The sequence below is a fragment of the Sinohyriopsis cumingii genome, chromosome 8 (genome assembly GCF_028554795.1).
Source record: "Sinohyriopsis cumingii isolate HCF-2022 chromosome 8, ASM2855479v2, whole genome shotgun sequence".
Lineage (NCBI taxonomy): Eukaryota > Metazoa > Mollusca > Bivalvia > Unionida > Unionidae > Sinohyriopsis > Sinohyriopsis cumingii.
The window spans coordinates 113,620,489-113,643,491 of NC_142968.1; the positions used below are offsets into that span (position 1 = coordinate 113,620,489).

Below are 23,003 nucleotides of genomic sequence, written 5' to 3' on the forward strand. Positions count from 1 at the left end.
AGATTTTTCATTCGTAACTTGTCAGTCAATGGTTGAATCAATAAAATAGTAGAGTATTGAGACATCGCCCGCAAACAAATATATGATTTATTTCTGTAAATGACTTCCGAAATATAAAGAGAGCATTCTTATGCATAACCTGGTTCCGAACAAATGTAACTTTAGCCAAAAAACATTTCAGGGAACCAGTCTATTTTTTTATACACTATGAAGCCAGTAAAACAGAACGAAAAACCAGTCTGACAACGGATCGTTGTTGCCTAGCGACGTAGAAGGTAACATCCGCTGGCATAGAAAACGATAACGAAGATCACAACACCCGTATATTTTATCTGAGAAAAAGAGGTATTGTTAGGTTAAACTTCAAAAAATGTCTGATATCGGCTCAGAAGAGATGGAAGAAGAGCAGGGACCCTATTTGGGCGTAAGCATTTTGTTTTCCTCTATCTCAGCTTATCATAAGTTTTCGAAAATTCGAAAGCCTTGCGCAAGCTGGATAGCAATTATCTTAAGTATTGCATAGAATATTAGTGCATTTGTTATACATACAATGTACCCAATTAAATAATATACATTATTGTTTATCTCTGACATCTCAGCTCCTGTCTATTATTTCTTTCATAGTTGATCGAAGCATGCAAAGCACCCACACTCCGTCAGTATACAGTATGGTATCTGAAATGTTTGGTTTTTGATGCACAGAGGGAGTTATTATTAAATTATTACAACATTACAGATCATTTTCGTGGTTGTGTCCAAAAAGGTATGCATTAAAATAAATCACTAATCAATACTGAGAACATTGCTGACAGTTTTGAAGGCACAAAAATAGGAGATGACTATGTATAGCTTAAACAAATTTTGCACAGATTTGCTGTCATTTAAAAGAAAGAACATATTCCTGCATGAAACCACATTTTGAGTATTTTGTGAAGATTATTTCAGGCTGACAAAACCATGTACATATTGTTCTGAAATAAATGTTTTGAGAGCCATTTGGTCATGGTGGCAAAATATATGACATTTGTCACTTTTTACATACGAACTCTAATTATAGATTTGTAAGAATAAAATGAAATATCTATTGCCAGTACAAAATACCTTGCATGTTTATTTTTCCAATTAACTTTATATCAAATTTAAAAAGTTTACTTAGATTAAATATAACATGCACACAAAGATATAACATAATAGGATAAATATCACATAAATATACTTGCACTTACATTACCATGCTGTCTGGCATTTCTGCACACCTAAGGTTTCCATCACCAATACTGAAGCAAAAGGCATACTGAATATGACGATTGACGAAAATAAAATACTGCAATGCATACCATTTGAAAAGAGGCAATTGTCACCAGAATATTCTGTTCAAAATAATATTAATTTTGGACACACAGGATAACATCCCCATGTTTTCATGACTTGCAATATGTCGGTCTATTTTGTGCGTAGCTTTGAAAAGATGTCATATTATCCATCGGGCTAGAGAAATGAAATATGTTGCTTTGGACTGTTTCTGTCAGCAACTAAGTGAAGTAATTAGGGCAGGTTTATAGCTAGTTTTACAAAATTCAACATAACAGTGCCAATAGATGGCAAGCAATATTAAGCCAACTAAACTGATCTTGTAAAATAATTAGTAAAATTCAGTATTTTATAAAAAATAAGTTATTATGTTGAAGAGAAACAACAATGAATAGGGTGTAATATGTTTACAATGTCTTGTTTATGGGGAAAAAATTATTAAAGAATTTAGAAACAGACTATAAGCCAAAGAATTTCTTGAGAATCCCTTTCTAGTGGTAAGTTGACACATTGGGTAGCAGATGATTTTGTATGTGTAGGACAGCTTCTTGCAAAATTGGATTAAAATGCAGAAACTTGGACTAAAATGCAGAATTCTTTTTAGGTATACATTTCCATCTTTCAATTATTGTATTTATTTGTAGGATTCTAAAAGGTACATAGCAAATAGGATTTTCTGGGCTACAGGTTCCAGAAGGTAATGGAGTGGGTATTCATGTTGACATTTAGAAATCACATTTTCAAATGTATTTGAAGTCAAAATGTGGGATATTTTTGTACAGTTTATGAATACCACTTTTCTTAATTAAAGTACGACCATTCTTTCTTAATACAAATAGATTTTTAATCCAAAATAACATGTGATCCATTGTTTACAGAAATGAAGTATTGTTGCACAGAATTACCCAATGTGTAGAATTGGCTGACATTATGGTATATATGTAGATTTAGATGACAACATTGAACTTATATTTTAAAATTTGTTAAATGCAAGAAAAGAATAAAGAGAATCAAACTAAACAGGAAACAATCATTCATCTATAAGGTCTAAAGTGTAAACCAATAAACTAAGAACTAAAAGACTTACTGTAATAAACTATAAAATGAATATTAAAATTATAAATTAAATATTAGGCTGAGTTTAGCTTCCAAAAGATATTATTATTGATGCATACACAGAAAGAATCTAAAACTTTTTGGCCCCACTGTTAGTACAACCTTATTTGTGTTTTGAACATGACATCATCACGCTATCCTCACCAGTCAACCCATTTATGCTACAATGGACCCTCGTTAATTGCATTACATAATGATTCTTTGGTGCTTGATACTACATTGTGCACTAGACTTAACAACCTAGAACTACATTTATTATCACTTAAATGTAAACGGCAGCAAAAAAAGAAATGTTTTAAATCTGGTCGGCATAGAACAGGAATAAAAATTCCAGTTTTCTCCATTTCACCTTTTCCTTCACAGCATTTTGAAAACTCAACCATTCATTTGGAAATCTGAATTTAAATTCATTTTAATTTGTCAACCTTGAAGTCTGATCAACCACTGAGCGATATATTATTCAAAGTTCAGTCAGTAGGACCACTGGCAAAGTGCACACAAAGAGTTAACTTTATCAATTGTCAGGATATTGACATCTTTTTCCTAATAGAAAGTTGGCTGAAAAATAAAGCATAAACCAAAATGTATGGATCTAACTTCCTGTGATTAATCCATCAAGTTGTTGTCATGCCATTCCATGGAGGTGGAATTGCTGTCATTGCAAAGAACTCAATAATTCACACTAAAACTTTCAGGTTTGGAATACACATTATTTAAACTGGTCCAAACTCACCATGGAACCAAAGGTCATATATTTTTTGTGTCTCTACTGAGCTCGTCCTAGTAAAAACAACAAGCTGACTGAATCTCTCTTTTGGAACAGTTTTCTAACCTCCTGGAGCATGGATATTTGATAGGTGGTAACCTGATTATTTTTTGAGATTTCAACTTTCACTTTGACTATCCTGGAAATCTATAAAATTTCCTAGATTCTATTCACATTTTAAACTGCAAACAGTCAGTTAGCCTGTAACCCACCCATAAACATGGTCACATTTGGGCAGGATTCTTCATTTACCTGATGATAATAGTCTTCATTGGTGTCCCACAGATCACCTCCTTCACATATGCCATTTCAACATATTGGTCCCTAACCCTCCATCTCTGATGCCATCCTGATCACCATGCAAAGACTTTTTCATTTATATCCTTTACATCAAACATTATCAGCAATCTCAACATTAAATTAACAATAGGTATGAAACATAGGTGTCATTTTTGACAGTATGCTCTTATTACAATAACATGAAATGAACATATGCAAAGCTGAATATCTGGAGTTTAGATGTATCAGCTCCATTTCCAATTTTCGTTTGGTTGATGACATTAAAACACTTGTGTGTTCCTTAGTACTTTCAAGACTGGAATATTGTATTGCACTTCTGTCTGGTTCATCTCAGTATCAATTACAGAAATTTCAAAAAGATCAAAACATGGCTGCTCAGATCATCCTTAGAGTAAAAAGAATTGAGTAAACATCATTTTACTGTACTTTTTATCTAATTTTGATGAAATAATGATTCAGTGGCACTGTATAATCTGGAAATAATATTAAAGAATCATGCCAAAGAATGGAGACTAAAGATCCTGATTTTCTGCTGTATCCTTAAAAAACACCAATTGAAGCAAGGGCTCATGTGTGTAGTATAATTGATTAATGAAAGAAAATATCCAAAAATTATGACAAGGTCACTAAAAAAAGGGCTTTTGGTAATCATATTAAGAAATACATTGTAAATAAAATAGGACAAAAATTATTCTAATATAAAATTTTGAAAATACCAATTTAAAGTCATACCTTTAAAAGGTTTACATATTGATAATGGATATACCATTTTTTTCATGGTTGAGATATGATATCCATATGTGGCTATTTTTACAAAGTAGTTGACATTTTTCAATTTTATTCTCTTTGTTAGAAGAAATTAGAAAAGTTTGTAATCACCCTTTCTTTCTTTGTTATATTCAGAAATTTCTCTTTTTCTTTCCATATTACTTTCACACTTTTTTCTCACTATCAGTGTTGCACTTGCAAGATATTATATTCTCAATGGCAACTATAGATTTTGTATGATGTTAATGTAAATCAAGATCTCAAAAAGTCTGCATTTTTTTTATAACAGGAGTATGAGGGTGGAAGAAATGAGAGAGATGAGAGAGACGGACATGGAAAAGCCACTCTTCCAAATGGTGACACATATGAGGGAATGTATGAAAGTGGCAAGAGACATGGACAAGGTGTATACAGGTATATACTATCTGGTGTATGTGCATGTCTGGTAGATAGATACTGAGATATACTGCTGTTAGAAAAGAATAATTGTTACATATAAATATATTGGAATGATGTTTTTAAAACTATGATGATATTATGTATGCATTACATAGTAAATTCTATCTTAGTGCTATACTAAATAGGACTTGCTGTAGACCATCCACCTGAGTACTAAACTGGACTTGTTCTAAATCACCCACTTGACTACTAAATTGGAACTGCTCTAGATCAGCCTCCTGACTACTACCAGTAAGCTGGACTTTATTCTAGGCTACCCACTTGACTACTAAATTGGACATGCACTTGACTGCCCATTTGGCAATTATTACTACTAAATTTGACTTGCTTTGGACCATTGGTTCCCAAACTTTTCGACAATGAGGACCTCCTTTTAACTTCAAAAATTTCACTGACCCCCAAATGCTAATACTTGTACTTTTAGGCTCTGTTAATTAAGAAAATACATACCTCTTGGAATAACCTTGTATCTATGGCCCACAGGTTGGAAACCATTGCTATAGATTACCCACTTGACTGCTAAATTGGACTTTCTCTAGACCACTACTTGATTACTAAATTGGATCTGTAGACCACTACTCAGTGACTATATTGGACTTACTCCAGACCACCCATTTGACTACTTAATTGGACTTGCTCTAGACTACCCACTTGATTGACTAGATTGGACTTGCTTTTGACCACCCACTTAATTACTGTATTGGACTTGCTCCAGACCACTCACTGGACTACTATTTTGGACTTGCTCTAGTGTACCCACTGAACTACTAAATTGGATTTTCTCTAGGCTACCCACTCAGTTACTAAATTGGACTTGCTCTAGTCTACCCACTCGATTTCTAAATTGGACTTGCTCTAGACTACCCACTCGGTCACTAAATTGGACTTGCTCCCCACTCAATTACTAAATTGAGCTTGTTCTAGAGTAACCCACTTGATTACTAAATTGGACTTGCTCTTGAATATCCCCTTGACTACTAGACTGGACTTGTTCAAGACTTGACTGCTATATTGGATTTGCCTGAGACCACCAACTTGACTGATAAATTTGACTTGCTCTAGACTACCCATGTGACTACTAGTTTTCTCTAGACCGCCCACTTGATTACTGTATTGGACCTGCTCCAGACCTCCCACTTGATTACTATATTGGACTTGCTCCAGACCTCCCACTTGATTACTATATTGGACTTGCTCCAGACCACTCACTATTGGGTTTTCTCTAGACCACCCATTCAGTTGCTAAATTGGACTTGATCTAGACCATCTACTCAGCTACTAAAATGGACTTGCTCTAGACCACCCAGTCAACTACAACTAAATTTGATTTGATCTAGCCACTTGACTACTAGATTGGATCTTCTCTAGACCACCCACCTGATTACTAAATTGGACTTACATTAGACCATGGTTCATGGTAAATGGACTGGTGCTTAAATATATTTGTTTCTCCAAATCAAACATACTCTACTAACAAAATCAGTTTGAGTTGATTCATGACGAATGGACTGGTGCTTAAATTTTTGTGAGCCCAATCAAATCCAAGCACTTATGCACCTTGAAAAGGAACTAGAGAAAGATTAGAGGATGTCAATAACAATTATTTAGTAATAAATGTGTAAGAGTGATAATTTTCCTTTATTGTAGGTTTAAAAATGGTGCCAGATATATGGGTGAATATGTGAAAAACAAAAAGCATGGCCAAGGAACATTTATATATCCTGATGGATCCAAATATGAAGGTAAGTCTGCTAAGAAATATTTTCAGTAATTTAAGGTCTGTTCTAAAGTAAGTGACCAGTACCTTGGACAGTGTTATGACATTAAGGTCTTTCTACTATAAGTGGCCATCACCTTGGACAGTGTTATGGCATTAAGGTCTTTCTACTATAAGTGGACAGTACCTTGGACAGTGTTATGGCATTAAGGTCTTTCTACTATAAGTGGACAGTACCTTGGACAGTGTTATGGCATTAAGGTCTTTCTACAATAAGTGGCCAGCACCTTAGACAGTGTTATGGCATTAAGGTCTTTCTACAGTAAGTGGCCAGCACCTTAGACAGTGTTATGGCATTAAGGTCTTTCTACTATAAGTGGCCAGCACCTTGGACAGTGTTATGGCATTAAGGTCTTTCTACTATAAGTGGCCAGCACCTTAAACAATGTTATGACATTAAGGTCTTTCTACTATAAGTGGCCAGCACCTTAAACAATGTTATGGCATTAAGGTCTTTCTACTATAAGTGGCCAGCACCTTGGACAGTATTGTGGCATTAAGGTCTTTCTACAATAAGTGGCCAGCACCTTGGACAATATTGTGGCATTAAGGTCTTTCTACAATAAGTGGCCAGCACCTTGGACAGTATTGTGACATTAAGGTCTTTCTACAATAAGTGGCCAGCACCTTGGACAGTGTTGTATCAGTACCTACCAACTCACATTGTATTACTGTGTTATATATAGAGCATACATCACACTTATCCATCATATCTGTACCTGCCAACTCACATTGTATTACTGTGTTATATATAGAATATACACCACACTAATCCATCATGAGCATATATGAGTAACATTGAGTGTACAATGTGAGTTATATTATATTATATACTGTAACCTGTGTACTACATGTAATCCTTTCCTTTCCCCAGTCCTTCTTCAATCAGAGTTCTACATCAACATATCTAAATTGTTTGATAAAGAATGAGTATGACAAAATTCTGGACATTTCTAGATTTTGTTTTGAGATTTAAGGAGAACAAAATATGCCAGGGAAAAAGAATACTTGAACCCTTATACCCTGTCAAAGATTTTATTGATCCCTTTTTTCAACTCAGTCTCCTGATTTTGATGTAATTGAAAATGTGTAGAAAATTTACAAATTTGCTGAACTTCAGAATAAAACAACTTCAGTGACAACATTGTCTTTTAAGCTGATACAGGAGATTATGTCTATTCCGTCTAGCCTATGTGAATTCTGCATAATAGAAGACTATATCGATGCCTTTATGTCTAAAGTAGTTTTGAAACAAAAAAGGATATATCACCAAATATTTAGGTTTTCAAGTAGGTGTCATCCATTGGTTCAAAGATTTTAACATCACACTATGTACATCAACTTTCTTATGTATCATGTCATCAGCATGTTGAAATATGTATGGCTACTTACTGTGGTTCTAGATCCGTCATTAAGTGTAATATAATTCCTAACTTGTGTATGGTATAGACATTGTTCTAGAATATTTGGGATCTCAAGCATTAGGGGATTTTTTCTGTCGAGTTTAGCTAGTACAGATGATGTAGAATTCAACTTATATTCATTCATTTGTCAGTGGTTATGTTAATACTGATATTGTCAGTGGTTATGTTAATACTGATATTGTCAGTGGTTATGTTAATACTGATATTGTCAATGGTTATGCTAATACTGATAATAATATCTCATGTCACAATGATACTTGCTCAGCCAAGGAGAACAGGATGCAAATATCCTGTGTAGCCAACAGTTTAAAAAAAATAGGAGAAAAAAAACCCAACTTTTTTGATGGCATTTTTAACACCCTGTGAGCTGTATCAAAGAAATGGGAGCTAAGTGATTGTCCATTGGACATGTAGAGGAAGTAAGCCCAGCATGGTCTGGTTGGGTATCAAACCTGGGTCTGGTTGGGTATCAAACCTGCTACGCATTGATTACAAGTCTGATGCTTGATCAGCAGAAAGGCTCTGCATATGCCTATCTGGCAGCAGTTAGTGCAATGGTGTAGGTGTATATGGCAGAAACAATAACAGATTATCTGATTTTACTTTCCAGGAAGCTGGGTGGATGATCAAAGATGTGGCTTTGGTAAATACAGCTATGTTAATGGTGATATGTATGAAGGTGAATGGCAAAATCATGTACGGCATGGACAGGGAACCTACACATATGCAGCAACTGGTACAAAATATGTAGGGACATGGCAAAGTGGCAAGAGAGAAGGACATGGAGAATTGATACATGCCAACCATAAATATGTAGGAGTGTTCAAGAATGACAAAGTGAGTCTGAAAATATGGTGTCTTGTTTTGTCTTTTTTTATTCTGCCACACCCACCCCATCCTGAAGGGGAAGTTTCCTACTGAGTCTGCATTTGATAAATCCAAAGACACTGGATGTGAAAATGCAAAATTATGTTAATTTTTACATTTGTAATTCAACAGTGTGTCAGGGAGTATGCAGCGATTATTCTGATGCCTGTTTGTTTTTATTTCATTTTGTTTTCATGCTTTAAAATTGCAATGATGATGTGTATATGAAGCTTAAAGCGTTACTACAATTATAACCTTTTCTCCTAATAAAGGACAGATTTTTGGAAGATGTGTAATATTTTCGTTACTTCTTTTTATTGCAACCAAGTTTCTCTTCTGAAAGTAGGTAAGTTTAACAAAGTTGACATTCTTAGCAACTGAAAAAGACATTTCCAAACTAAGACAGCACTGTAAGAGCATTATAATGTTGCATTAATCTCTCATGGTAATCCATTCATTTGAAAAGTACTAGGTGTTAGTAATGATTTAATTTATAATGTTTATATTAAAGGGGGGGGCCAGTAGTTTAAATAACTAATCATCCTTGATTTACAGCCCTCAGTAGAATATATTTTTTTTAAACTAGCACTTCTCTTTCCTATCTTTCAGCCCCTTGGTAAAGGAAAATATGTGTTTGACATCGGCTGTGAACAGCATGGTGAATATATTGCCATTGAGCAGGTAGGTACACAAAATAACATTTAGTAACAAAGTACTGCTGTATTAACAGTAATTTCTGGAAACCGATGTGATCACTATGGGGGCAATTCATTTGGCCCTTCCAGGCATCAGCTCATTATCATAACAGAGTAAGGTTAAAAGTAGACCCAACCTCATTACACCACCCATAAATGTACTTACACAATTATTTTTTTCCATGTATATATTACTAATTATAGGTTTCAAAATCAAGTTACATTGCTGATGTGAATTTTTAGGTAGAAGTATTCTTTGATGAATTGGTTATGTTAGGTTTTACAACATAAGTATAAATGACAAATGTACTTTAAAACTTATATGTTGTTAGCAGGAAATAATTTCATATTTTTCCTATATGGTCCCAACATTTGTTTCTTAGTGCTGAACTTTCCACTGTCTCTAAATTATATGTTAATGTAAAGTACCTTCAAAGATGGATTCACGGTGAAGTTTTGTCATAGATTATCTGGCATTGTTTTGAGAGGCTGAACTGTAAGCAAAGCACTATGAAATGGGTCACAGGTTATACTTTTGGATCAGCTTCAGTACCTGATTTCTCTCTGTATACTATTGCCAAAATACACACAGACAGCAGCACCATAATGCTAAAATTATATAGATTAAACAATTACCTTTAAATCAACACCAAGAATGCATTGTATCACAACCAAATTGAAAGAGGAATGATGCTTTAAAAATCAACTTGGACTTCATTCATAGGTACTGAACTGGAAGCAATAATTTTGAACCAAGTCCATATGACTGGTCTGCTCTTGTGGGTACTGATGCAGGGATATCACTGGTGCTATAGGGATATGACAGGTCTATACTTGTTGGTATAATTATTACTGGGATATGACTGGTCTACATTTGTGGGTATTTTTATGACTGGTCTATATTGTAGGTACTTTTACAGGGATATAACTGGTCAACATTTGTGTTTATTGTTACAGGGATATGAGGGATATGACCAGTCTATGCTTCTGGGTATTGTTACAGTGATATGACTAGACTATAATATTTTTTAATATTGTTACAAGATGCTTGTGTGGGTATTGATATAGGGATGTGGGGGATATTACTGGGGATTGATTGTAATCTTAACAGTCTAACATTTGCATGCATAAACACAAACAATTCAAGATTATTAATAGACTTTATATATATATATATATATATATATATATATATATATATATATATATATATATATGTGTGTGTGTGTGTGTGTGTGTGTGTGTGTGTGTTATCACTAAGTGTAACAAATGTTGATGACATGAAATTGATCTTCTGATAATATGATAAAATAGAATCAATTAAGACTGGGGTGTTTGTATTTTGTTTTTTAACAGGAGAAGGAAGAGAAGGCTGAGGAGGAAGAACCAACAGCAAATATCATCACCAAGTGGAAGGCAGGAATAGTAACTGCTATCCACCTAGCCACAGACGAAGATGAGATGGATGACCCACAAGTCGTGCATCAGGAGAATGACAAGCCACATGCAGGTTAGTTCTTCTTCAGCTGAGACATAATAGGAAAGGAAATACATCTTCATTAACAAAGGTTCTGATATGTTAACCCTATCTACACGTTGGCAGTTTCAGCAGATATTTAGTGTTTTGTCCTAGCAACATCTATTGGATTTCATGAGTTGCCTCCCTTAGAATGAAATGTGAATTAACCAATAGTATGTAACAGCAGTACATTGTAAATCAGCCAAAAATGGTGGAGGTAATTGACTTCAAAATTATACTTTGTCAAAATGATACTTTGTAAGTTTAACATTGAAAGTATGACTATGTACCAAAGAGAAGCCATTACAGGTGTATTTGAGTGAAAGGTATTTGTACAAACGCTGAATGACAATGGAAGATTGCATATTTTTGAGCACATTTAAGTTGTGTGCTTCCCTTGTCTCAATCATGTAGGAATATTGTTCAAATTTGAACAGTTTCATGTTGATTGGATGCGGTGGCCTTTCAGAAATTCACAAACCCAAAGCTCAGAAATATCTGCTTAATCTGCCAAGGTATAGACAGAATCAACATATCAGAACCTTAGCTAGCGAAGATGGGAAAAGATAATGCTCAGTGATTTTATCGGCAATAAAACAGTTATTTTTTATGTGAATATAATGTGCCTTTCCACTATATTATAAACTGCCGTCTGCCATGAAGCCCTTCCTGTCAATTATAAATAGGTGACTGCCAATGGGTCCTTATTCCTGACCATTATAAATAGATACCTGCCATTGATCGTTCCTGTCCATTATAAAAAGGTGTCTGCCATTGAGCCCTTCCTCTCCATTATAAATAGATGCCTGTCAATGGGCCTTTTTTTCCATTATAATTAGATGTTTGCCTGAAGACCTATCCTGTCCATTATAAATAGATATTTGCTTTAGGGCCCATCCTGTCCATTATAAACAGATGTTTGCATTGGAACCCATCCTGTCCATTATAGATAGATGTTTGCTTCCGGCCCATCCTATCCATTATGTGTTTGCCTTTGGGCCCATCCTGTCCATTTCCTCCACTAATAAGATACTGAATTTTTTACAAAATTATTTGCCCACCATTATCATTATCATCATCATCATCATCATCATCAATAAAAATAATAAAAATAAGTATTATGGGACTATGAAATTCAACTATTTTTTGCTCAAAATAAAAATGGATATAAAATAAACCAAAGCATACGTTTTACATATATACATGTGTCTGAGAAGTACAAGCTTTTGAATCAAAAGATTAATACCAATCAACACTCTATTTTGCTGTCAAATGAATTTTTGGGTGTCTCATCTTACGTGAGAATTTTAATTTCAATTTTCACTTAAAAAGTGTGAGAATGAAATTGTAATGAGTCAGAATATTGTAATATTCAGTACATGTATTTTGTGCACTCATAAGTCTACACTATCATGTTTCTAAAAATATTCAAAAGTGGACTGACCATTTAATTGAGTGGGGTCTGACTGACCATTTAATTGAGTGGGGTCTGGGAGGAAGAGATGATCCTAGAATTTTAGTTCTAACCATTATATTGTTTTAGGGGTGGTTTTTTAAATCTCAGAATAGTTTTGTTTAAATACTGATATAATGGATAGAATTTCTTAATTTCTTGTCAACGAATCATAGCAAGGGGGCTTTTTCAAACTATATTGGGACTGCCCGTTCTTTTTCAAAATAAATCCCATTACCTTCCCATACATAATTAAATGGTTGGTCCATAAATTCCCATGTATGGATCATCCAATCTATACAACCATCAAAGACACTTGGTTTGCATGTATGCAATATTGATCCTGGCCTCTTTTATTAGGAAGCACCTCACCCTCCTTAAGCCCAGGTACCCTGCCCTAATTTTCACCCTGTCTTTAGAGGCACCCATGTCTTAAATCTCCAGAGATTGCCTATGAGACCATTCTTCATGTGCGATTTGGACATCAGCTTGACATCCAGTTCAACTACATTTCACTTGCAGTGCAGATATTTATTTAAATCCACCAGATGAATGAATAACAATTACATATCCTCTAAAGAGGGTTCCTTCATCAGACTTAACCACACAAAATGCCCTGGCAGGTTTCTGGCACCTTACCCTAACTAGTAGTCTGGGGGTAGCATAAATTTTTTTGTACGTATATGGCCTTTTTTAGAGTGATCATCTATGATAATCCTTAAAATTTATTGTTTTTTAAAAAAAATTGAAGATGTAATTTAAATTACTTACTTGAAGGACATTACTACCTTACTTTTTGCAAGTCTTGTGTGCAGTGATAATTCCGCCCTACCATGAGTCTAAAAATAGAATCATAACTCCACCCTATTGTGTCTAGAAATGCAATTATAACTCTACCCTATTATGAGTCTAAAAATGCAATCATAACAATGCTTGAAGATAACTGCCTCACATTCTGACTGATTTTATATTAATTTGTACAGCCCACCCACCCCCAAGGATTAGTTACGGTTCAAGTAAGCATGTTTATTACATAGGCATATGAGCCCTATCAGTTTCTGGTGTTTAGATCAGTCACTTAGTAGGGAATCAAAAACCTTTGCAAAAATTGATGAATAAAGTACATTTTAAAGAAATTTTGTTTAATATTCTAGCTTTACAAGTTATGTGTCTATTAATTAGCACCAATAAACCAGCTGATTTTAGTATATATTAGCTAATACAGTCCATATCCTTTTCACAGAATAGCTTTCAAAGTGGTGTATTGGTGTAAGGTAATCAATTTCACATGTCCTGTTGCACCTCTTTATGTTTATGTGCATTTTGTTCTGTTCCATTCCTTTATAGCATTTTTGCATGTTAACAAACCAGCACCTTTTGGGGAACTCAGTTCAGTGTTCAGTAATGACTGACAGATTAAGTGGAGTGGGTGTAAGTGTATACTCATTTTTAATTACAGGTTGTGAAAATAATCATTGGGTTTGTACCCATGTACCCATGTTTTAGTGGGAAGCAAGACATAATATCCAAATATTTTAAACTGACCTCAAGATGTTTTTCAACATGTACTCATGCCCTTTTGATCATAATTAGAAAATTTATGTTATGGTTTTGGTCTTTTAAATTTCCTTTTATCTCCTAAACCCCTTTATGGACTCTTGGATGACCCATTATGAAGCTAAGAGAATTCTTTCTAAGACATGCTAATTCTACATTTTCACGTTGTCAAGGTCACATGTTTAATGGAAACAAAAGAACACCATAAAAAATCTATGAACAATGATCTCAATGTGGGAACAATAGAACACCTTCCGAAATCTATGAACATTATCCTTATTTGAAAACAATACAACACAATCAAAAATCTATGAACAATGGTCCTTATGTGAAAACGATAGAACACCATCAAAATCTGTGAACAATGATCATTATGTTGGAATGATAGAACACCTTCTAAAATCTATGAACAATGATCCTTATGTGAAAACAATAGAACACCTTCTAAAATCTGTGAACAATGATCCTTATGTGAAAACAATAGAACACCTTCTAAAATCCATCAACAATGATCCTTATGTGAAAACAATAGAACACCTTCTAAAATCTATCAACAATGATCCTTATGTGAAAACAATAGAACACCTTCTAAAATCTATCAACAATGATCTGTATGTGAAAACAATAGAACACCTTCTAAAATCTATCAACAGTGATCCTTATGTGAAAACAATAGAACACCTTCTAAAATCTATCAACAATGATTCTTATGTGGAAACAATAGAATACATTAAAAAATACATGAATATACGTCTGATGAAAATGTAATTTTTAACAAAACCATGAAAATGTATAGCAGTAAAATACAGGAGTTCACAGCAGTAAAATTTGTTATTGTCACTGCACAGTAAATCTAATTTGAATGATGTGTTTGTTAATAGTTACATTGCCCTCAGAATGGTGTGAAGATCAATTAATGTCACTGACAATTTGCCCATAAAGTTTCCTTAAAGCTACATTTAAAAGGTGAGAAAATCTCAAGTATTTAAATAAGTTACAATGCTTTTCAACCGTAAAGTGATTTTATACATCAATTTTTATTACCAAACATACTGTTCAAACTGGAAGGATTTCATATATCATTGCCACCTTTTCCATTCATTCAGTTTTTGTTGCATGAGTTCTTTGGGTTGAGAGTTTATGTATGTTTATCTCTACTTCATTTTTCATTGATCCATTAATTAGTATGTTTGTTGGAATTGCATGATTGTATTCATCTTGTATCTTACAGGTAATTACATGCTACATGTTTTGTAGGTGTCATTTACAGAGGAAAATGTACTTTTCCTTCTTCATTGTATATTTATTTCCACTCATGTAACATGTACGAGTCCAATTTTGAGCATAAACAATAGATAGATAGATTTTATATATATATGAAAGTAATTGGATAATAAACACATACATGGAGAAAAGCTTACACAGAAAATAAGCACACATCAACCTTCCTATATTTCTTTGGCAAACATAAGTGTGCATATATGTTTGTAAATTAAAATAAAGTCTAGTACATGTACATGACATTTGGGTTTCTATTCCTTTAAAAGTTTTTGTTGGAGCTGTATATCTATTTACAGCACCTTATTCACTACCATTTCCTGACTCCTGTCTTTCCCGGTTTCTTTGATAAATCATTTTTATATCATATACTGTCAAATATTGTTAACAGATATCATCCGATTGTGTTATTTCTTATTATTGATAATGATTACATGTATAAAAGAATAAGTGCAAATGACCCTCGCTGATTCACAGACTATGTGTATATGATTATTATCCAGATTTTAGTGTGTGTGTGTGTGTCTTTGTTTCTCTGTGTATATATATATATATATATATATATATATATATATATATATATATATATATATATATGTGTGTGTGTGTGTGTGTGTGTGTGTGTGTGTGTGTGCATGCATGCATGTGTCTGAACAGTGTTATGATGGCAGAAATTCTTTTATATGCTTGCAGTGTTCTAAGATCCTCTTGTCTTGTTATGGTTGTTTTTTTGTCATGCCACGATTTATGTATGAATAGTTTATTAACTAAATACTGCGAAATATTGGGCCAAAGACCATGTGAGACAGAATGCCAGAGCTTGCAATAGGATTCTGTGCCAAATGAATGAGGGCCCAGTATTTTGTAATACCATGTCAATCATTTTTTATTATATACATGTACTGAGATACAAACATATTAATGATTCTAATAAGTTACAGGAATAACACCTTTGAAACAGAACATGATTTCATCATTTTGTTGAACATTCTGCAAGTAATGTTATGTATGAAACTTGAGCATAGTGCAGTAATATACACTACTTCAATGCTATGTCATCAAGTGCATTCATAGTGTGATTCTCATTCAGCATTGATATGTTTCTTAAAAAGGCTATAATGTCATGTAGTCAAAGAAAAAAAAATTATGATATTAGGAACAAAGGATGCAATACATCAATGGAAATTGGAAATATAATTATGAAATGACGAGTCAGAAACAATTCAAGCTGATGCAGTCATTGTGATTGTCCTTATTTGATGTTGCTGTTATGGTGGTGGGTAAATTGGAAAATGCAATATCCTTCAGGATTATTGCCAAAGTATTGTGGCACATCAGTCTTAGATAATACCTGAAAATAAGGACACTGATTCATGTTAGAGTCACTTGTGTTTCAATATAGTCCATGTACATGATAGAACAATGCTATTCAGAGTGGATAAAATTGTAGTGTTTATATGAAAAAGAAATTGTTCATTGATATATTTGATCAAGGGTCATTTTCTCTCTCTCTCTCTCTCTCTCTCTCTCATTAGCAAACTATTAATTACTATTAATCCAATTTCATTGCATTTATATAAAAAAATTCCTTGTAATTTAAGTCTTTGGTTTTATTTTTGTATTCTTAGCAATTAGGTCATTGAGTTTTACTTGACTTCAGTCAATGTCTGCTTGATATTGAGCAGTAGGAGCAACATTAAACTAAAGAGACTCTTTATAAAGTAAAAAGTAATATATATATATATATATATATATATATATATATATATATATATATATATATATATATATATATACTGTTCACTGCAGCCTTAGTTATCTGAAACTTGATTATCCAGATTTACCATTCATCCAGACTAGAACCGTATACAACAAACATTTGTGATCTTATTCTTATTTGATTGCCATAGTTTTAGGTCCATGGTGGCCAAATGGTCTAAAGACACTCGCCTTTGCACATCCAACCATTGTAAGTGAGATTTTGAGTCTATTCTGAACCAAACATGGGTATGTGAGAAAGCTTGCCAGTAGCTTAATCCCATGAGTTGTTGGGTCTTCCTGAGGTCCTCCAGTACAAATACACTAGCCACCATGCATTGCCTGCCATGCTGAAAACTGGCATTAAACATCACACTCAAAAATCTCTCATAATATGGATGTGTAGTCTCTGCTTACAATCAAACTCCAAAGATAAAGGCCTAATTATGATGTGTAGTCTCTGCTTACAATCAAACTCCAAAGATAAAGGCCTAATTATGATGTGTAGTCTCTGCTTACAATTAAACTCCAAAGATAAAGGCATAATTATGGTGCATAATCTATTGCTTACAATCAGACTCCTCCAAGATCTTGGGGGTAAAAACTATTTACAAAGTTTTATCAAAGTTTAGCCAATCAAATGAAAGATCATCTCATTAATTTGGAGAAATCTCATTTATTCTAGAACCAGTCTAAGATGAGGATGATATAGAGGACTCCATATTTTCTTCTTATATATTTTTAAGGCAGAAACTGTCAGTTTGCACAGATTTTTCCCTCCATTCTGTGGACTGCTCCAGTGGCTTAGTGGATAGAGCCTCCGCCTCAGATGCAGGAGGGTCGTGGGTTCGATCCCTGGCCAAGTCATACCAAAGACTTACAAAAATGGTGCTTGGCACTCAGCATTAAGAGGTTAATGTTAGGACTGGTCAGCCTGGTGTCAGGATAATGTGACTGGGTGGGACATCATGCTACATGTCTGCGGCTTGATGCCCCAGTGCTAGGCATCACTATAAACTGCCACAGTGCAGACATCATAGCAATATGACTGAAAAAGTTAAAGCTACGTTTAAAAAATCCAAATCCTCCATTCTGTGCAAACGTGATTAACAGCTACATTACTACATTGATAAAAGAAGTTCTGAAATGTTACAATAATTTTATACAGTGCTGTTTAGTTTGTACACTTAATGCCTCAAATTGTATATTTTTGACAAATTAATGATTCTTCTACTGAAGAGATATTTATTTTTCATTAATACTTTTCTTGCATGGATTGGGATGTGGATACTTTAGAAACATCCGAGTGATTGATTATAGATTACAGTCTTCAGAACATTCCATCTTTAAAATAAGTTTTTAATGACTGAGTAAGGATTTTGGTTATTTATTATGTTTTTTCTGCATTTAAACATGACATTTCAAGTGGCCTTTAGTTTAGTTTTTTTTAGTTTAGTAACAAATGCTGCATCCAGAAATTTATATTGTCACTTAATTTCATTTGCAATCATTGCTCATCAATGACAGATTTCTCCATCATTTTCAGACATGATTATAATTGCAGTGTGAGTTAAAATTGCTACTTCAATAATATTATTACAATATTTAATCAAGCAATTTTCCTAAAAATGTTTACCATTTGCCATAGACTGTATCATGCATATGACACTGACACATGATATCAAATAGCAACAGGTCATGTAAGTTCAGTTACTGACAATTTACCTGATTGGTGTGGAAAGCTAATTATAAAAAAAAAGAATACTTGGAGCTTAGTTTTTATTATTTAAAGTTCGTTTTTATGCATTTCATGATGGCGCATTCTAATTAATTACATACATGTATATTAGAGTTGCTATAGTCAGGGCCGGCGCTACCATATAGGCAAACTAGGCAGCCGCCTAGGGCGCTGATTTCAGGGGGAGTGTTTAAAAACAAAAATATTGTTTATAAATTATGAAATTGATATTTTCCGGGGGGGCACCAGAATCTAACCTTGCCTAGGGCGCCAGATAGTCTGGCCGGGTCTGGCGCCGGCCCTGGCTATAGTCATCATGCATTTTAAGATCTCTTCATCCAGATGGAGATTGAAAGAGAGAGAGAGAGGAATGGAGGGAGAAAGTAGGATCAGAAGAAGAAAAATGAATGAACCTAAATATTAAAATACAGGTTTGAATAATATATGTAAAGGCAATATCAGTTTTATAACAATATAATAGATAAGTTTATTATATACTTCATAAAAAGTCACATTAGTTTAACATTGTTGCTATGGGTCAATACCCAGTGGTATAAAAAGTCACATTAGTTTAACATTGTTGCTATGGGTCAATACCCAGTGGTATTGACCGAGGTTAAGTACAAGTATTAACCGCTTCCTTATATGGTAAATTACGCGCCCACATTCGAAGAACTTCTTTTGTCTATGTTGAAATAAAAATGGCAACAAGCACTAACTGCCTCAAAGTTTGATGTTTCCAACTTATTGCTTCTTCAACCATTAGAGGAAGAAATAAAGGTAGAAACAAGAGATTGATACATTAATCCAGGTGACGTGGAAAATTTCACTGAAAATCAGAAAAGCACAATACCAAAGGGGGGACACAATGAGATGTAAAAAATGTTTAATGATGGTTATGGGATGTGAAGAGAGAGCCAAGGACCATAGAAAACACCAATGCACACTTACTGAATGAATATGTTAGTGATTGTTTTGTTTCTATATACAAGCGTGACAGCTAGATATAGCTCTTATCCAAAATGAAATTTTAAAAAATACCTACTGTAGCCATCACCAAAATCCAAAGACTTAAAATTGCAATAAAAAAATGGGAACAATCTCACAGAGAGAGAGAAAGGAAGAGAGCATTTCACTCTAACATTGGATACAATGTATCAATCAGCCGGATCATGAACATGTTCTGTTTCACATAATCAATGCACTTTTAGACACTCAGAATAACATTGTTCTATTCCATAATTGGAATCTTGTGAAACACAGCAACTTCAAAATGAATATCAATCCTTATTTATAGGTATTACCCAATACCGATGGGACACCTTATATTGGTAATGTTGATGAAGGTTGCTGCTGCTGAAAATGCGGGATTTCAGAATAGATTCATGAATCATTCCATAACGAAAAAAATACCACACTCAAAAGCCATAGTGTCATCAAATAAAATCATGCAGCTCACAGGACACAGAAAGATTTCAACAATCACAGCATACAACTTAAAACTAAGTGTAAATGAGCAGAAGGAATATTTTTCAGTCATGATGCACACTCTGTTCCAAATCCATGCCCCCCCCCCCATGTACTTTCTTCGGCTATGACAGCATCATCAAAAGAAGACCAAGTCACCCACCACAGGGGCTCTTATCATTGCTTACAATTTAACTATCAGACATAAATATAATATAAAATGTTATTTAATACTAATGTATGACTGACAGTTGAATTTTGAGAAACGATACACTGGCACCTATGGTCACCCACAAAGACCACATTCAATGATTCTTTAAGTCGTATCTTTTCATAGTTGTACTTTCAGTTTCCACTGATGAATTAAGTCATTTTTCCTCATGTAAATATTTCTTGTTTTTCTTTGGCTACATAAAATTACATTCTCTTATGCAAGCTAAGTTTTTTCACTACTGAAGCACGCGTTCAAAGTCTTAAAGTAGTCTATATCAATACATGGAGCTCAGGTTTCATTCATAAATTGAACATCATGTAAAATATGAAACAAAACAAAATAATTTTATTTTTTAAATTGTATTATTCCTTTAATGTAACAGAAAGATTAATATGCTTATTATTAAGTATATAATAAAAAGGTTATTGACCGAGTATAAAAAAATGTTGGTCCCTCATTTATGTGGTGTAGGATGCCTTTGCAATCTCAGCCATCCTTTGCCACGTGAACCTGGGACCAGTATTTTTTAACACTCAGTTAATAACCTATACTTATTTACCAAGTTTGAGCAAAATTGGACTAAGATTTGGTGTTGAGAATGATCCAGGATTATGTCAGAATTATATGCAGATATTGGTCATACCCAAATTCATAGAGCATCATTGTATAAGATAGTTTAATAAGTTTGACTAGATTAAAAAAGAGCCTCTGGAGAGGTAACATCCTTGGAGTAGTAGATGAAGTATCACCTCATTAACAGGCATCATGCCTGCCAACCTTCCAGATAGGATTGGATGTATTTGAGACTCAGAAGTGTGCTTTATGGTTTAAAAGTATGCATGACCCAGTAGGTGATGTTATACAACTGAGAATAAGTCCTTTACTTATTTAAGCCCATAGAAAATGCCTTGAAATTCCAATATGAAATAATAAAAATTATGTTTTCCTTGAAGCCTTTTATACACTATCAGACAAGAAATAGCCAGTAGACTTAGCATTATCATGTCTCACCACACACACACACACACACACACACAAACACACATAATCACTGTCTCATAAACATAAACAAAAAATGCACAACATTTCTGTCTTTAGAATCTATCGTAGAATGCAGTATTAACTTGTGCATACTGACATATCTGCTCTCAGTAGTTCATTAAACAATTTGAAAGTGATGCAGATGTCATTAGTGGTCATCTTTGCACTCATTAGAGACTGTTGTTCAGACTTCCTGAAAGATATTGTAATTTTTGTCAGCATTGAAAATGATCTTTCTGTATATGTGCTGATGCAAATTGGTCCTATGCTTCAGGATGTCTAATATCAATATGGTGTTTGTAGTATATGCAAATTATAAAATGCTCTCCCTTGCTGCAACACTTCACAAGGTCAAACTTTGTCTGAATTTTACTTTTTCTGGGCTTTGCTCACTTCACAGATGACATCCTTTCTTATGCAAATTTGCTGTTCAACATTTTGCCCTCAAAACTGAATTATACTTCTACACTGCTCCTAACTTTATCATTCCAACTGCTGAAATAACCATGTTTTGCATTTAATGTATGAAATAACTTAGGACTTTAAAGACATCAAAATATCATTTATGCTGATCATAAACTAGCCAGGGATCTTTACAAAAAAATAAGGTGGCTTAAACATTCTCATTCAAGTCAATGAAGTATAATCACTTTTATTTTTTCAACACCCTTCTCTGATGTACCTAACATCAAAAGAATTTGAGTTGTTCCAAATGTGTGCTATGCTGAAAGGACTTGCAAACACAAACTCACCGTAGCTTTTTTCAGGCAGTTAAGTAATTTGTTATTTACTTCTGACTGCCTTAATCTTTTAATGATCTCTGTGACAATTAACTGTATAAACTGCCCAGTGGTGATAGTTTTCCATTAGCATGAAGCTAATGGTATGTGAATCATCAATGTTTAGCTAGCTTCAGGTTACAGACATATATCACAGTGTCATAAAAGGTCTCTGTTTATTTTTTTCCACAAGATTTACTGGAAATAATGTTGTGACAAACACAACTTTGTCAGGGTGTTTACGGGTCAAAATAATGTTTTTCATGTTAAATGTTGAGTTCTGGAAGGTCCAATCAGTGGATATTATTCATTATTTAACTCCTGTGAGATCATGATCTTTTAAGCCTATATTACAAGTTTGATCAAATCAGAAATATGGCTTCCAAGCTCCTAAACAGCTCAGACAACAAGGTGCAAGATCATTTCATTAATATGTGTGAATAAAACTTGTTCATTATCAAACTCATCTGAGATTTTAATGATACGAGCTCATATTCCATGTTTGATGAAATTGGATCAGACATAGTTATGGTTTCCAGAGTGGTAACAAACAGATGATGATGCATGCAGCTAACACTGATGCATTTTGTAATTAAATTAAAAAGACTCCTATATTACTACCTATGAATTTAATTTGATTTATGGGGTACCAATATTTATCAATCTTACAGTTGTTACTAAAACCAAATTTAAAAACACTATACAAATATGGATTG

General features: G+C 33.8%; 1 protein-coding gene across 1 annotated transcript in view; it reads left to right on the forward strand.

Annotated features, from left to right (window-relative positions):
* The first annotated feature begins 261 nt into the window (after positions 1 to 261).
* The window catches only part of LOC149794408 (radial spoke head 1 homolog), a 29,244-nt gene continuing 6,502 nt past the window's right edge, over positions 262 to 23,003 (forward strand). The window contains exons 1-6 of the mRNA XM_089968600.1: positions 262 to 424; positions 4,551 to 4,675; positions 6,368 to 6,462; positions 8,532 to 8,758; positions 9,398 to 9,469; positions 10,840 to 10,993. Of these exons, the coding sequence (XP_089824726.1) occupies positions 371 to 424; positions 4,551 to 4,675; positions 6,368 to 6,462; positions 8,532 to 8,758; positions 9,398 to 9,469; positions 10,840 to 10,993 (727 nt within the window). The 5' untranslated portion in view covers positions 262 to 370. The remainder of the gene's footprint in view (positions 425 to 4,550; positions 4,676 to 6,367; positions 6,463 to 8,531; positions 8,759 to 9,397; positions 9,470 to 10,839; positions 10,994 to 23,003) is intronic.